The 14,304-nt window shown below is 54.3% G+C and overlaps 1 protein-coding gene and 1 long non-coding RNA gene across 7 annotated transcripts; one reads left to right on the top strand and one right to left on the bottom strand.

Annotated features, from left to right (window-relative positions):
• Positions 1 to 247: 247 nt before the first annotated feature.
• Positions 248 to 9,308, bottom strand: PCK2 (phosphoenolpyruvate carboxykinase 2, mitochondrial). 5 transcript variants are annotated; one of them, XM_067739781.1, is made up of 10 exons: positions 9,292 to 9,308; positions 6,296 to 6,541; positions 5,653 to 5,837; positions 5,362 to 5,565; positions 4,813 to 5,000; positions 4,320 to 4,482; positions 3,819 to 4,037; positions 1,534 to 1,671; positions 1,145 to 1,240; positions 248 to 911 (listed from the first exon to the last, which is right to left on the bottom strand). In XM_067739781.1, the coding sequence occupies exons 3-10, from the start codon at positions 5,708 to 5,710 to the stop codon at positions 457 to 459; spliced, it is 1,521 nt and encodes a 506-aa protein (XP_067595882.1). In that variant the 5' UTR covers positions 5,711 to 5,837; positions 6,296 to 6,541; positions 9,292 to 9,308; the 3' UTR covers positions 248 to 456. The 5 variants fall into 5 exon arrangements, with proteins under 5 accessions (XP_067595882.1, XP_067595880.1, XP_067595886.1 ...); XM_067739779.1 differs by lacking the exon at positions 9,292 to 9,308 and adding an exon at positions 8,645 to 8,863; XM_067739785.1 differs by lacking the exons at positions 248 to 911; positions 1,145 to 1,240; positions 1,534 to 1,671; positions 9,292 to 9,308 and adding exons at positions 1,716 to 1,881; positions 8,645 to 8,869.
• On the top strand, positions 7,879 to 12,441 carry LOC137225616 (uncharacterized). Of its 2 annotated transcripts, none has more exons than XR_010943938.1 (3): positions 7,879 to 8,049; positions 11,851 to 11,981; positions 12,203 to 12,441. It is a non-coding gene; the product is annotated as an uncharacterized lncRNA (long non-coding RNA). The 2 variants fall into 2 exon arrangements; XR_010943932.1 differs by lacking the exon at positions 7,879 to 8,049 and adding an exon at positions 8,236 to 8,611.
• Positions 12,442 to 14,304: the final 1,863 nt, after the last annotated feature.

Genomic DNA, 14,304 nt, shown 5'->3' on the forward strand with positions numbered 1-14,304 from the left:
GAGCAGCTCACAGAGGCCCCACCTTTTTAAGACCTCAGGACATGAGTAGTTACTGCCTTCTCCCAGCAATTCCTACTCAGTGGCTCGGTGGCAGAGATGCCTGTGAGAGAGGTCGTTATACCACCAGGCTGTGCCAGGGCAGGCTGCACTGGGACACCAGCTACTTGGAAGGGTTGGGAGAAGATTGTGAGATTGGTGTTAAAGGGAAGCCTGTGAAGACAGGCAGGAAATGAAAACAGCACAGATGTTATATTAAATAAATGAGCATCTCATTATTGGGCAGCATGTGGGGGAGGGTCTGTGGCCTGGTCTCATGGCCCCCAGAAGATGATAGTTATGTCAAGTTGCTCATATTTTCTGCAAGTCTGGTAGCTCGCTTATTCCTGGGAGGGTTGGAGCCGGGGGGTGAGGGGGGGTGGGGGGGGGTCATGCTCCCTCGCTAGCTGTAGCCTCTGGTCACATTCTGCGCACGCGTCCCTCCAGGGCCTCCAGCTCAGCCAACACCTCCTTGGGCAGATCCTCGTTGACCTGCTCTGTCAGGTAGCTCCGAATGTCACGAACCTCCTGTTCCCAGAAGTCCTTGGGGAGCGAGAACAGCTGGGTGGTGTCTATGGCTCCCAGGCCGCTGAGATCCAAGGCACCTTCCTTTGGCACCAGCCCAATGGGCGTTTCTCGGGCACTGTCCTCCCCCTCTAGGCGCCGGCAGATCCAGTCTAGCACCCGAACATTCTCTCCAAAGCCTGGCCACAGGAAGTGGCCTGCCTCGTCGCGCCGGAACCAGTTGACATGGAAGATGCGGGGCAGCCGGGCCCCCTTGAGCCCCTCCATGCTCAGCCAGTGTTCAAGGTAGCGCCCAAAGTTGTAGCCAAAAAAGGGCCGCATGGCAAATGGGTCGTGCATGATGACCTTCCCTGGGGAGGGGAGCAGGATGGGTAAGGAACCTCCCTTCTTACTGGAGAAGAGAAAGGTACCCCGCCTCCAGCCGGAGGAAGCTGTGAAATGTTGGCGGTTCTGGAACATCCTCAAGGCAGGGTGAGGGGAAGGGAATGGGGCAAAGATACACGTGGGAAGGGGTGGGCAGGAGGAAGGTCTGGTTCAGGAAGGGAGAGGAGAGGCAAGCTGGGCACACAGAAGTGGAGCTCACCTTTGTGTTCAGCCGCGGCAGTGGCCTCCGAGCGCATGGCGCTGCCCACAAACACCCCATGGCGCCAGTTGAAGGCCTCATATACCAGGGGGACTCCTGGGACACCAGTGCACATGGTCAAAGGCAGCCCTTATCTTTGTACGATCACTGCATCCCTTCTGGTGATCTTGACTCCTTCTCTCTCCTAGGACCTCAGCTGCCCATTTTCAAACCCCATGCCTCCCACTCCACCTCGATTTTGCATTCTCCAGGGGGCTGCTCGAGAGGCAGATAGCTGTATTTGGCGATCCAGGTTGAGGCTCTCTGAGCTTTAAGTACAAGAGGGAGGTGGGCCCTGACAGAGAGCCCAACCCTTAACCCAGTTGGCATGGAGCCCCCACGATGTTTACCTTTGGGTCTGCGGCCTCCAAAGATGATGGCGTCAATGGGGACACCCTCAGGGGCCTCCCAGGCTGGGTCTATGATGGGGCACTGGCGAGCCGGGGCACAAAAGCGAGAATTGGGATGTGCACAGGGCTCCTTGTCACCTGGCAGAGCAAATACAAATACTATCACTTCCAAGGGCACGTCCACCCCCAATACACAGAGACATTTGCAGACACTCTTGCGCAGTTTCTTTTTGCCTCATCAGCCCCCCACAATCTCGGGTTGGAGGTTGGTAAGGAGCAGGGAGAAGGGAGCCAGGACATCTCCCCTGAAGATCAGGCTATTTATCCATAATGGTACTGCTGGCTGAGCTATGGGAGAAAAGAGCAAGAGAGGAATTGGTGTTTAGCAGGACATTAATGTTTATGCCAAGCTACAGCCACTTGGCACTGAGCAGTGCTCAAGGGAATGAGGTTAAATATTGGCATAGGGTTATAATGGAAATTTTCCCCCAGGAACTCTTCTTTTAATTTACGGGATTATTATTTAAATAAACACTCAAACCTAAAGCAAAAACTGAGACAGGTCAGTATTTCAGACAACCGACTTTCTTCTTTGCTATTGTCTTTGTTGTTTCTTCAGTTTACAGACAACTGACTTTCCATCAGCAAATGGCGGAAGACAGAATCTCCTGAGCTATGAGAATGCAAACAGGAACTGATTTTAAAGCTAGCGAGGTTTTGGTGGTTTCCCTGGGTCTGCTCAGACCCGGCTGGAGTGACAGGGCTTGAAGAACTCAGACGAGGACATAACCTGGGCAGTCATAACCTGAGGAGCCCAGGTCATTTGGCCCCTTCAGGTGCCTGGAGAGGAGCTGGGACCGAGTCAGTGGCGTATGTATAAAGCACCATCACGGGGGCCCTGAAGGGACACAGTGCTTTCTCTGCCAAAGGTTACTGGTTGGACCTGGGGGGCAAGGGAGTCACGGAGCCAGCGCCCCCGCCCCCCTCTGCCCCCCAACTCCTGCCTCCACTTTCATGTAAGAACCATCCTTATGCTTCTCTCTTGCACTTTCATCAGCCCCCAGCTGAGGACCTAGCACAAGGTATTATTCTAAGAACTGAAGCTGAGCACAACATGCCCTCGTTACACCCCTGAATCCAGAGGTGGTGAAGGGGTTGGGCAACTAGCCTGTGGCGAAATATGAAAGTTTCTTGGATTTCTCAATTGGGTGGGGAGGCTAAGGAGGGCTTAATGATGGTGTTAGAGAAAATGAAGGATGATTAAATGAGGGGGGTGACTGCTAAGCCAGCCTGGAAAACTTGAATGTAGGCTTCAGTGACCACAGGCCACCCTCCCCTGCTAGGCTCCTCTTTGCTCCCACCCCTAGGTCTCGGCTCGCGTAATGCCAAAGGCCACTGAAAGCTGAAGGTCCAGAGTGCAGGGCTGGAGGACGGGGCAGGGCTGCAGGGCACAAGGGAGTAATGACAGGGTTGAGAAACTAGCTTCTAGGAGAGGCTAAAGAGCTGGTCTGATTTCGTTCGGAAAGACTGGGGTGTCTGTGTTGGAGGGGCAGGGGAAGGGTGAGGGTAACAATACTGACCTTTAGGCAATGGTTATTACATGGGGAGTCAGGGTGGGGTGAGGGTCCAAGTGGCAGGGGGAGGGGCAGGCTTCTTCCTAATGGGTCAAACTTTATGACTGTGCTTTGAGTCCAATTCTTTCTGTAATAATTTCCAAGACACCCTCCCTTAAAAATATCCAGCTTATATTAATTGAGAATTTACTATGTATTCGGCACTACGTTGAATCCTTTGCATGCATTTTTTTTTTTTTTTGCGGTGTGCGGGCCTCTCACTGTTGTGGCCTTTCCCGTTGCGGAGCACAGGCTCCAGACGCGCAGGCTCAGCGGCCCTGGCTCACGGCCCAGCCGCTCTGCAGAATGTGGGATCTTCCCGGACCGGGGCATGAACCCATGTCCGCTGCACCGGCAGGCGGACTCTCAACCACTGCGCCACCAGGGAAGCCCTGCATGCATTATTTAATTTAACCCTCCAACACCTTATAAGATAGGTACTATGAAAACTACCCCCATTCATGTGATGGGGAAACTGAAGCTCAGGAGGTTAAGCGACTCAGCCAGGCCACAAACTGAATGGGGACGTGAACTGAGATCTTGCTTAGGGTTGCATAGCTCCCTTTGAGTCCCAGAGGCCCTGGAAGATGGCTGCAGGTTGAGGAAAAGGCTTTTACATCAGCAAGGTGCTGAGCCCTGGGGGCTGACTTACACCCCCTCCCTGCCCCATACCAGGTTTCCAGGGTTTGCCCAGCCAGGAGGTCACGGTGACGCCGGGTGGAAGAGGCTGGTCAATGCCCTCCCAGTATACGCCGCCATCGCTGGTCTCAGCCACGTTGGTGAAAAGGGTGTTACTCTGGATTGTGGCCATGGCATTGGGATTGGTGGTGGCGGAGGTGCCGGGGGCCACCCCAAAGAAGCCGTTCTCAGGGTTGATGGCCCGGAGTCGACCTGTCGGGAGGAAATGTGAAAAAACGGAAGGACTAACCAGGAAGAGTCGAGAGGTTCAGCCTCGGAAGGTCCTGCTCAGCCCCTCCGTGCCCCGAGCTGGACCCTAGATCTGAGGGGAAAGGTTTTGCATCTCCAGGGCGGCTGGGCTGCCAGGAGGCATGGGGGAGGGGTGGTTGTTCAGGAGAAGGTTCTCACTGACAAAGTTCACCCTGAGCAGTGGACGCAGGAATCCTACACTCTGGTAAGAACCAGAACGGCGAGTATGATCCAAGGGCCTCTCACCATCACTGTCAAACCTCATCCAGGCGATGTCATCCCCCACACACTCCACTCTCCAGCCTGGCAGTGCCGGCCGCATCATGGCCAGGTTTGTCTTGCCACAGGCGCTGGGGAAGGCAGCTGCCACATAGCGCTTCTTCCCCGCGGGGTTGGTGATACCCAGGATCTGCCAGGTGGGGAGAGGGAGCAAGGAAGAGGTCACCAGAGGTTAGGCGTGGTCTGCATGGGAAGGACAGCTAGGGGTCAACAGGGAGGACCAATGTTTATTCATGAAACAGGTGCACTGCCTTGCTACAGGGCCTGGGGTGGCAGCAAGGGGAGGCCCCCCCCACCCGCGACATTCAGCAGCCTCGGGCCAAAGCTTCGGGCATTTGCGCAGAGTCCCTGGCCCGCCAGTTGGGTACCTGGCAGTGGATAGGCGAGGCTGAGGCTGACTGGCCAGGCCCCACCCTTGGCCTGCCCCCCGAAGCTGCCCAGATCCTCACCAGGCCCTCACCAGCATGTGCTCCGCCAGCCAGCCCTCATCCCGGGCCAGCCGAGAGGCGATGCGAAGGGCAAAGCACTTCTTGCCCAGCAGGGAGTTGCCACCATAGCCGCTGCCGAAGGAGACGATCTCCCACTGGTCGGGCACGTGGCCAATCAGGGTTTTCTCTGGGTTGCATGGCCACTGGCTCACCGGCTCCCCTGGGGACAATGGGGTCATGGGGCTGCTGGCAGGGGCATCAGGCACTGGGGTGTCAGGGGCCGGAGGGATCAGGGGGTGGCAGGAAAGACACTCGGCAGCAGGGGTGGTGTCAATGGGTGGCTAAGGCCTCCCACCTCATAATATGCATCAGCTCCCATGCCCCTATTCTTGGACATGGATAATTCACTCTTCTCAATCTTGAGCAAACTGCTTTGCCAACTCAGCCTCACCCCCAGCGCACTGCTGCCCTAGCTCTTGGGAATTCAGTATCTCACTAATCAGGATGGGTAGGATGTGGGGTTCCCTCTGAGTACAAGCAGGCCTCTGTGTCCCCCCACCCTGGGCAGAGCAGGTGCTCACCTTGCCCAGTCAGGGGCTGGCCCACGGAGTGCAGACACTTGACAAAGTCGTCATCTCCCAGGGCCTGAAGCACGGGCGTCCCCAGCCGGGTCATAATCCGCATGCTTGCCACCACGTAGGCGGAGTCCGTGAGCTGCACTCCGGTGCGGGACAGTGGGGAGCCCACGGGACCCATGCTGAATGGCAGTACATACATGGTTCGGCCTGTGGAGGAAAAACGCCACCTGGCTGAAGGGTTCCAACCTGTTTATTCCTTCAGTGCCCCTGCCTCTGTGTCCCTGCCCTGGTTACCTTGCATGCAGCCTGGAAACCTCTCATCCACGGCTTGCTGGAACTCAGCTGGGGACATCCAGTTGCCCAGTTGCCCACGGGCCCCGCCAGCCGGGAGGGGCACCGTGTCCCGTTGAGAAGGAGTTACAATCACCGTCTTGCTCTCTACTCGTGCCACATCCTTGGGGTCTGTGCGGGCCAGCCAGCTGGGGGAGAGCGGATATCAAGAAGATAGTGGTCAGTAGATCTCCCTCATCCCAGACCCACTCTTTCAAGTCCAACTTTGTCTCTAGGTCTTCTGTTGGCCTTATTTTTTCCCATCCATTTGCATCTCAGTTGCTTTCTCCAGATTTCGTCCCAGTCTAAGGGGTAGTTCCCTTGGCCCCAGCTCCCTGATGGCCTCTACCCTGGCAAAAACTCCCTGAACTTGTAAGTAAAAAAAAAAAAAAAAAAAAAGCAAAGGCTTTTATTTGTATCAGCTTATTCACTTAACATAAAAATACAGACCGATCCCAATAATTCCTGATTGTTTCCTCCAAAGCTCCCATTCTTGCTCATTCTATTGGGATGGTCTACTTAAATTTGATTTCGTCTTGGTAAACCCAAAGTGGCCTCCGTCCCCGCAGCTGCCCCTATCTCGCAGGTCGCTGGGCTCAGGGCTTACCAGTTGTTGTACTTTGGGAGCTTTCGGATGAGCCCCTGCTGTTCCAGCAGGGTTAGTATGGCAGTGTTTTCCGCCTCGGTCCCATCACAGATGTGGATGTTCTCTGGTTGGCACAGGCGGGCACTGTTTTCCACGAAGTCTCGAACCCTAGCAGGCAGCTGGACCAGGTCTCCACTCAGTACTCGCAGGGTCTGGATACTGCGCCGTGAGGGCCAGCCCCAGGGGCTCAGCCCACGCCATTTAAGCCTGCAAGGGAAGAAACAGAGAAGTAATGGGCCAGGTGTTCTCGTGGAAGATGGGCAAGTCAGGGGGACAGAAAGCTGGGCTGCTGGGGATGTGCTAAAGTAGGTCTGGGTACAGGCACCATGAAGAGGTCGGAATAGGTAAGGAAGGTGGGTTCAGGCCACGTCTGTCTTGTGGCCTTTATGAGGCTTAGTGAGGGTGTCTCCTGATTAGCAAGGGACAGGTATCACCAAACGAGCATAAAGACACATGCCTGGCTGTGTGGCTCTATGTATAAGGCATGCTGATGTTATTGGAGGCTTAGCTCATGCCCATTTTTTACTACGTCTGGTCAATGTTTGGAAATGAGCAGGTGTCCTATGGCCCAAATGTCAGTAAACTGTGCCCAGTGGACAGCTTCATGTGTCTGGTGTCCTTTTCATTCTCAAGTATAGTTTTTATAAGTCAAAAAGACAGCTGTTTTCATTCTTTTCTTCTGATGTGCATGCTGTAAGACTAGGAAAGCCTCAGGCAGAGGACTAGGTCTTTGAGATGGAAAGTCCCAGGTTTCTAGATTTGGGCCCTTGCACAAGAGAGTGGGCGATTGGATGTCAGGGTTCCAGGCACTGGATCTGCGGTTGCCCACCTGGGCCAACAAGGACTGCATGAAGTGCTGCCACTGGGTAGGTATTTTTGAACTGTGTAGAAGGCTTACTGGTGGAGAATGTCACTGGCTGGGGTGCATGCCCCAATTCTTAGAACAGGGTCCCTGGAGTCTGTCCCTTCACACCCGTAGGAGAGGGAAAAGTAAGGTCTTCTCCAGTTGGCCTGGACCCAGGGTGGAGTGACCCAGAGAGAGCAAAGGCCAAGAGAGAGAAGCTGTCCTCCTAATGCCAGGGCCTTGCCCGCCAGAAACTGTGCCCCACACGCCCAGCACCGCATGACCCTGTCCCTCTCTTGGCTCTCTTTCCTAGAGAGCACATGCCTAGAACTTTGGCTCTTGGTGGTGGGGTGGAACATCAGACTGCAGGGCGCTCAGACTCACAGGGAATAAGCCTGGGGAAGGGAGGATGCTCAGACCGTGAATGTGGGAGCTGGGTGGCTTCACTGGGCAGGGCAGGGTGGAAACCCAGTGTGGCCCCAGGGGCAGAAGTGGAAGCCTCCTGGAACCTGGTTCTGTTCCCCCTCAGAGAGAAATTTCCCCTGAGCATTAATTTTAAAGGCAGACAGCCTTGGGGAGAACCTGTCTCCATGGGGATGCTGGCTCAGGAAGTCTCCTGGGAAGCTCCCTCCCCCACTCCCCCCCCAGCCTCCTGAGTAGGACCTTCTCCTTTTCCCCTCCTCCAGAGACCACCCACAAGGGCTGGCCAAGTGGAACCAGCTGTGGGAGAGACAGAGGGTCAGCTCAGACCCTGGGACAAAAGCTGAGAAGGGAGGCTACAGAGGGAAGACAGGAAGCTGTGAAAAGGGGGAGAGGGCAGACAAGCAGGGCCTAGGGGTTCCCGTCCTGGACAGGGGATGAAGCCAGCCAGGTAAGAATGAAGGCACCTTGGCCCCCTCTTCCACCTTGCCTCCCTTCTTTCCCGGGCCCCAGGCCCCTCTGGCTGTCCTAGGCTTCCCGCCAGGTTCGTCTGCCAGGATCCAGTCGCGGGAGAGGCTGGGGAATGGCTGTTTACCTTCTACCTTCTTTAGGGAGCTCTGAGCTCAGTCCCCAGGGGCTCATGCACCCTTGACCCCCAAGGCCCTACTGCTCCTCACCGCAATCTGGGGCACAAGCGCTACATCTGTAAAGCAAAGGAGGAGACACGGAGACCGGGCCCAGCGAGGACGAGCGAGGAGTGGAAAGGAAGTTCTGAGGGTGGCAGATAGAGACGGTGTGGTCAGGGACCAGCAAAGCGGGGGGTGGGGGTGGGGGGTGGGGACGGAAACCGAGAGACCCGGGGCGGCCTCCAGCGAGACGCACGACCCGAAAGGCCGTGGATCCAGACGCACTCGCCACCTGCCCGCCTCCTCCTCCTCGGAGGCGAAAGCAGGCGGAGGAGGGCGAGCAGGAGAAGGCAAATGGCAGCCCCGAGGGGGCGAGCACGGCGGAAGGTGCGGGTCGGCCCCGGACTGGGGGTCACTCACCGCAGGCCAGGGCGGTACACAGCGGCCATGGTACCTGGGCCGGGGCTGCGGGATGGCCGCGCGAACGGAGCGGAGCCGGGGAGACAAGGAAGGCAGGGAAGGAGGGAGCGCGGCGCAGAGAGCGGGAGCGCAGACTAGGCAGGAGGCGCTTAAAAAGGAGGAGGGCGGGCGAAGGGGCGGGACCCGGCAGGGCCGGCGCGACCCTCTCTCCGCCCGGGGCTCCAGCCCCAGGTCAGCCCAGCCATAGCCCCACCTCCTGCATCTTAGCCCCCAAACCCTTGTCTCCCATTGGAGGATTGGGTCCTCTCCTCGGCTGCCTCCTCCCCGAGGCCCCGCCCCACCGCTACGCCTCGCCCCCTGCTCATGATGTAACTTTGAGGACTCTTGCTCCCGGGAGACAGCGACTGGGAGACGTTGGGTGACAAACAAGCTAAGAACAAGGAGAGAGGCCAGGGGCAGGAGCCCACGGGGCGCTGGAAGTCTAGAAGCCGGGGGCTGGGCATTGCCTTTCCCCTTCTTCCCGGGGCTTGGGTACTCTGAGCCCAGGCTCTTCTGTTGTCCAGGGCCCTAATGCCATGGTTCCCTCAGTCCCCAACTCCCAAATCCCTGTTTCTTCTCCCTGTGATGAGGGCTCTTTTCTGCCTTACCATGAAGTGGTGATGTCTCTCCACCCCAGAATCTCTTCTTTGGACCTCTGGCCTGGTCATTCTCTCCACATTCCCCTGGAGAATGCATCTGCCCCACCCAACCACCACCACAAAGTCCTCTGGTAACTTCTCAAGTTATGTCTCCAGCCAGACATCTCTCTTCAGCTTGAGACCACGGGTATCACCCCAAAGGCCAGAGCACCTCAAACTCAATGTGGCTATGGCAAGCATTGGCACAGCATCCACTCCCCCTTTCTGGTAATAGCACCCCAATGTTCCTTTGGGGAACCACCTCCTCAGTCTGTGTGGTCTTGTGGGTCTCCTACCGGTGGGCTCTCAGCTTGGCCAATTTGTGTGTCCGTCACTCTGGCCACAGCCAGTGGAAATGTTCAGGAATGGGAATGAGGTCTCTTTCTGGGGCTTTTTCTGTCGACTTTCAACATGAGATCTCCTTCTGCTGGGGTTGCTGGGCTGGTAGAACCTAAGCCTGATGCTGCTGGGTGTCAGCTTGGCCCTGCAAAGCAGGAACCTGCCTGAGATGGAAACCAGGCTAGAGGAAGCAGGCTGAGGGATGGAGAGTGACAGATTCCTAATTCCGGGTATAGGAGTCAATAAATTTCTTCTCTTGCTCAAGCTAATTTCAAGTGGACTTCTGCTATTTGCAACAGAAGCAGCCCTAATTCTGAGATTTCTCAGAGTTCTGTACTGGAACATAATGGGACAAAAGAGCTGGCCTCCAGCCTTGGGCTTGCCGCTGACCCTCATCTCTTCCACCCAGGCTCCATCCTGGACTCAACCTCATGTGTATGTATTTGGGACTCTTCCCTCCAGTCCCTACATCCAAACTCTGTTCATACCCACTCCACTGCAAACAGCTCCTCTTTGGTCACCCTCTGGGCTTCAAGATGTGCACACTGGTGGCATCATGGCCAAGCTATTGAAGGTCATCATCTCTTCTGTGATCCTGCACCTGCTTTCATGGTTCCCTATCTCAGCAAATGGCACCACTATCTAGCCAGTTGCCCTAGAGGAACCTGAATCAGTCTAGACTATTCCTTTCTTATCGTCCAGTCAGACAGCAGGAACTTTGGATTTGTATTTCACAATTAGCTCTCAAGTCTGTGTCTGTTCCCCCTGGCCACTGCCTTAGTTCAGGGTTTATCTCTCACTTGGCATCAAACAATAGCTCCCAAGCACCTTGGCATCCCACCTCTCCAAATGCCACCCCCTCTCCCTCCCACCAAGTTATTCTCCAAACTCTGCGCATAAGCTCACTTTGGAAAATTAAGAGAGAGGGATATTTATTGTATGGACACCAGGTGCCAGGCTCTGAGCCAGTAGCTTTACATGCATAATCTCATTCAGTTTCACAATAGCCCTGTTTTACCGATGTGGACATTGAGGCTTAGAGCTTAAGTCATTTCTTCAAAGTCACACAGCTGATCAGCAGGAGAAATGGAATCTGAATCCAAGTCTTTCTGACTCTAACTACCAAGTCCCCCCCCCCCCACCCCGCCGCACTGCAATCCTATACTGTCTCCTTGATTTGTCCTTAAGGAAAAAATGAGATCATATCACTCTTAGGCTTAAAATTCCTTCAAGGCTTCCTACTACATGGCAACTGATGTCCTTCATAATCTGGTTCCCATTTATCCAGTGGTATCACCCCCACCTCCCTACTTGCTGCCTTCTGTCCTATATACCAAACTCTGCAGTTCCCAGAGCACTTCTGTGAACCTTTCTGCCCTTCAGATTTAAATTAAACATCACCTCCTGTGTGAAGGTCAATGTGCCCCTTAGAATTAACATCTGTCTCATCTATGTTGGTTCAATACTGTGTACATACCTATATTTTTGAATTAATCACACTTTATTGTAGTAGTTTTTGTATCTCCGTAATCCTCACTGGAGTGTTAGCTACTTGAAAAAAGGACCCAAATTTCATTTTATTTTTTAAATATTTATTTATTTAATTTTGGCTGCATCGGGTCTTAGTTGCGGCATGTGGGCTCTTTGTTGTGGTGAGCAGGCTTCTCTTTAGTTGTGGCACACAGGCTCCAGAGCGTGTGGGCTCTGTAGTTGTGGCACGCAGGCTCACTAGTTGTGGCACAAGGACTTAGTTGCCCCACGGCACGTGGGATCTTAGTTCCCCGATCGACCTGGGATCGAATCCACATCCCCTGCATTGGAAGGCAGATTCTTAACCACTGGACCACCAGGGAAGTTCCAAAAGGACCCAAATTTTAGTCTTCTTTTTATTCTAGCTCCTAGAAGAATCTGGCCCATAATAATTAGGCACTTAATCAACACTGGTGGAGTGAAAGAATGAATTAATCCCACATTTCTAATCTCCCCCCATTCTTCCTTAACTTTAGGCAGACTGAACAAGGGGCTCCCTTGAGGGTTTCCTTATCCGATTCCCCTTATGTGCCTCACAGTTTTGCTCGGTTCTCTAGCCCTCCTCCTAGCCTGGTCCACCAGCTGGCCTAGTGTCTGCGGCCACCACCAGGGGGCAGGGTGTGACCAGCCTTGCCTTGGTCTGCGTTTTCTGATCGCCAGGGCCCTCTGGATCAGCCCTTGGATGTCTCACAGACCCGCTGCAATGGGTGCTGGGGAGTGTGGCCCAGATCCCCCCCTTCAGGATCACGGCATTCATTGAAACTGAGCAGGACCCCGTGGAGCCCTCCCAGGTACAAATCCTTTTTGTGTCCCCGGTTTCTTAGTTGTAGGAAAAAGGCTTCAGCCTCATAGACCTTCCCCAAAGGGCAGATTCAAACAGTTACTAATCAGGGAGGGGAGGTAAGGCAGAAACGGAGGAGGAACAGTCAAAAAACAATAGTGCAGCGATCAAGCAGGGCCCTGGTTCCTCCTCAAGGGATATCCATAACAATATCTTTGAGCTCTTCTGCAGGAACTAACGCCCCCACCCAGGTGGAGAATGGTAACTTCATGCTGAGCACAAGATCCTTGGAACACTGCCCTGTTATCTCACCACCAACCAGTCAGAAGAAAAGTCACATACCCTGCAGCTCCCACCCCAGATTTTGCCTATAAAAACTCCCAGAAAACCACTGGGAAGTTTGGGGTTTTTGAACACAAGCCACACTTTCTCCTTGATTGGCCCTGCAATAAACCTTCCTCTACTCCAAACTCCAACGTTTCAGTTTGTTTGGCCTCACTGTGTGTTGTTGGGCACGCGAACTTGTGTTCGGTAACAGGGGCAGAGTGTGACCAGTTTTGCCTTAGTTTGCATTTTGTCCTCCCCAGGGCCTTCTGGGCTCAGCCATTGGACGTCTCACAGACCCCCTGCAGTGGGTGCTGTGGTGTGCGGCCCAGATGCCCCCTTCAGGATCCTGTCCGAGCGGCTGAGTGTTGGCTGCTGATGGTGCCAAGCTGAGCACTTCCCTGAGCACCACCTGTGGCTGAAGGGAGCTGTCTTGCCAAATGCCCCCTTTCCTGGGGCAGCTGGTATCCAACGACTGGCTGATGCAGGGCTCCAAAGTCCTGGCCCCCTTGCCTAAATTTGGGACACTCTGAAGGTCCAGCCCAGCTCCAGAGCTCCTAGGGGGTCAACTGAAGCCTCTGTTTCAGCTGTAATGCTTTTCAACTCTTCCCGCTGCCCAGTCCCACTTCTCTCACTGACTTGGAAAATCCTCCCAACAAATCACCTGTACACAAGTTTCCATCTCGGAGATTTTTTTGTTTTGGGGGTTTTATTCCAGCTTAAGATATCCCCCCAACTCGCCTTGGATAACTGCATTAATCCCCTAATCTGACTCTGATTCCATTTTGGCCATCCTCCACCCTAGATCCAAAGTGATCTTTTCAGACACAACCTGATCATTCCACATCCCTGCCGAAAATCCTTTAGTAGCTTCTCATTGCCCTTCGAGTAGAGCCCCCACATCCTAAACTTGGCCCACAAGGCTCTGCATGATCTGGCCCCACCCTCAGCTACTGCCATTCTTCCCACTTTCCCTGGTATCTGCTTTCTGGTTACACTGGGTTTTTTTCAGTTTCATGAATGTGTCTACCTCTTCCCTGCCCAGAGCCTTTGCGTACATTATTCCTGTGGCTTGGAATCTCCATCTTCTCCACACCACCAGGCACGGTCCCTTCTTACTCCCCTGACCAGTCTCAGTTTAATGTGACTTCTTAGGCGAGCTCTCCCTGCAATGCTACCCTCTCCCCTGCCCCCACGTTAGATTAGGTTCTCATGAAATAAAGTCTCATAGCCCCCTGCCCTTCTCCTGCATAGCACCCATCTCATTATGTTAGGGGAACCACTGACCGAAACTGCCCGCCCTGGCCAGGCACCACACTAACCCATTTGCATGAGCTGTTTTATGACAGGAGGTCCTGGTAAGGAACATGGAACAAACAAACCATCACCAACCAGAAGAATCTGGGAAAGGTGAAAAGGTGACCCCAGTCCATATGTCCTACCAACCTCCCAGAACCCTCCTAGCTGGAATCCATCTTGGCTGAGTGATGCGTGCACCACCAGGAAGGACCCTGAGTCAGAATGATTGGCCAGAGACAGCCCAGGAACTAATCCCATCACCGTAAAACTCGAGACTGCGAGCCACGTGGCAGAGCGGTCCTCCTGGGTGCCCTTACCCTCCTGTTCTCCACCCAGGTGCCCCTTCCCAGTAAAGTCTCTTGCTTTGTCAGCATGTGTGTCTCCTTGGACAATTCATTTCCAAGTGTTAGACAAGAGCCCATTCTTGGGCCCTGGAAGGGGTCCCTCTTCCTGCAACAGTTATAATGGTTTTTTTAAAAAAAAAAATAGATTTTATTTATTTATTTATTTATTGGCTACGTTGGGTCTTCGTTGCTGCACACGGGCTTTCTCTAGTTGCGGGGAGTGGGGGCTACTGTTATTTGTGGTGTGAGGGCTTCTCATTGAGGTGGCTTCTCTTGTTGCAGAGCACAGGCTCTAGGCACGCAGGCTCAGTAGTTGTGGCGCACGGGCTTAGTTGCTCCAAGGCATGTGGGATCTTCCTGGACCAG

The sequence above is a fragment of the Pseudorca crassidens genome, chromosome 1 (genome assembly GCF_039906515.1).
Source record: "Pseudorca crassidens isolate mPseCra1 chromosome 1, mPseCra1.hap1, whole genome shotgun sequence".
Lineage (NCBI taxonomy): Eukaryota > Metazoa > Chordata > Mammalia > Artiodactyla > Delphinidae > Pseudorca > Pseudorca crassidens.

What these genes read in the sequence shown, in the direction of transcription:
- PCK2 (XM_067739779.1), bottom strand. Translation starts at nt 8,673, where the DNA reads ATGGCCGCTGTGTACCGCCCTGGCCTGCG. An exon ending in GTGTACCGCCCTGGCCTGCG is followed by an intron (nt 6,542 to 8,644) that starts GTGAGTGACCCC and finishes CTTCCCTTGCAG; the next exon opens with GCTTAAATGGCGTGGGCTGA. An exon ending in TGCCGCGGCTGAACACAAAG is followed by an intron (nt 912 to 1,144) that starts GTGAGCTCCACT and finishes TCCCCTCCCCAG; the next exon opens with GGAAGGTCATCATGCACGAC.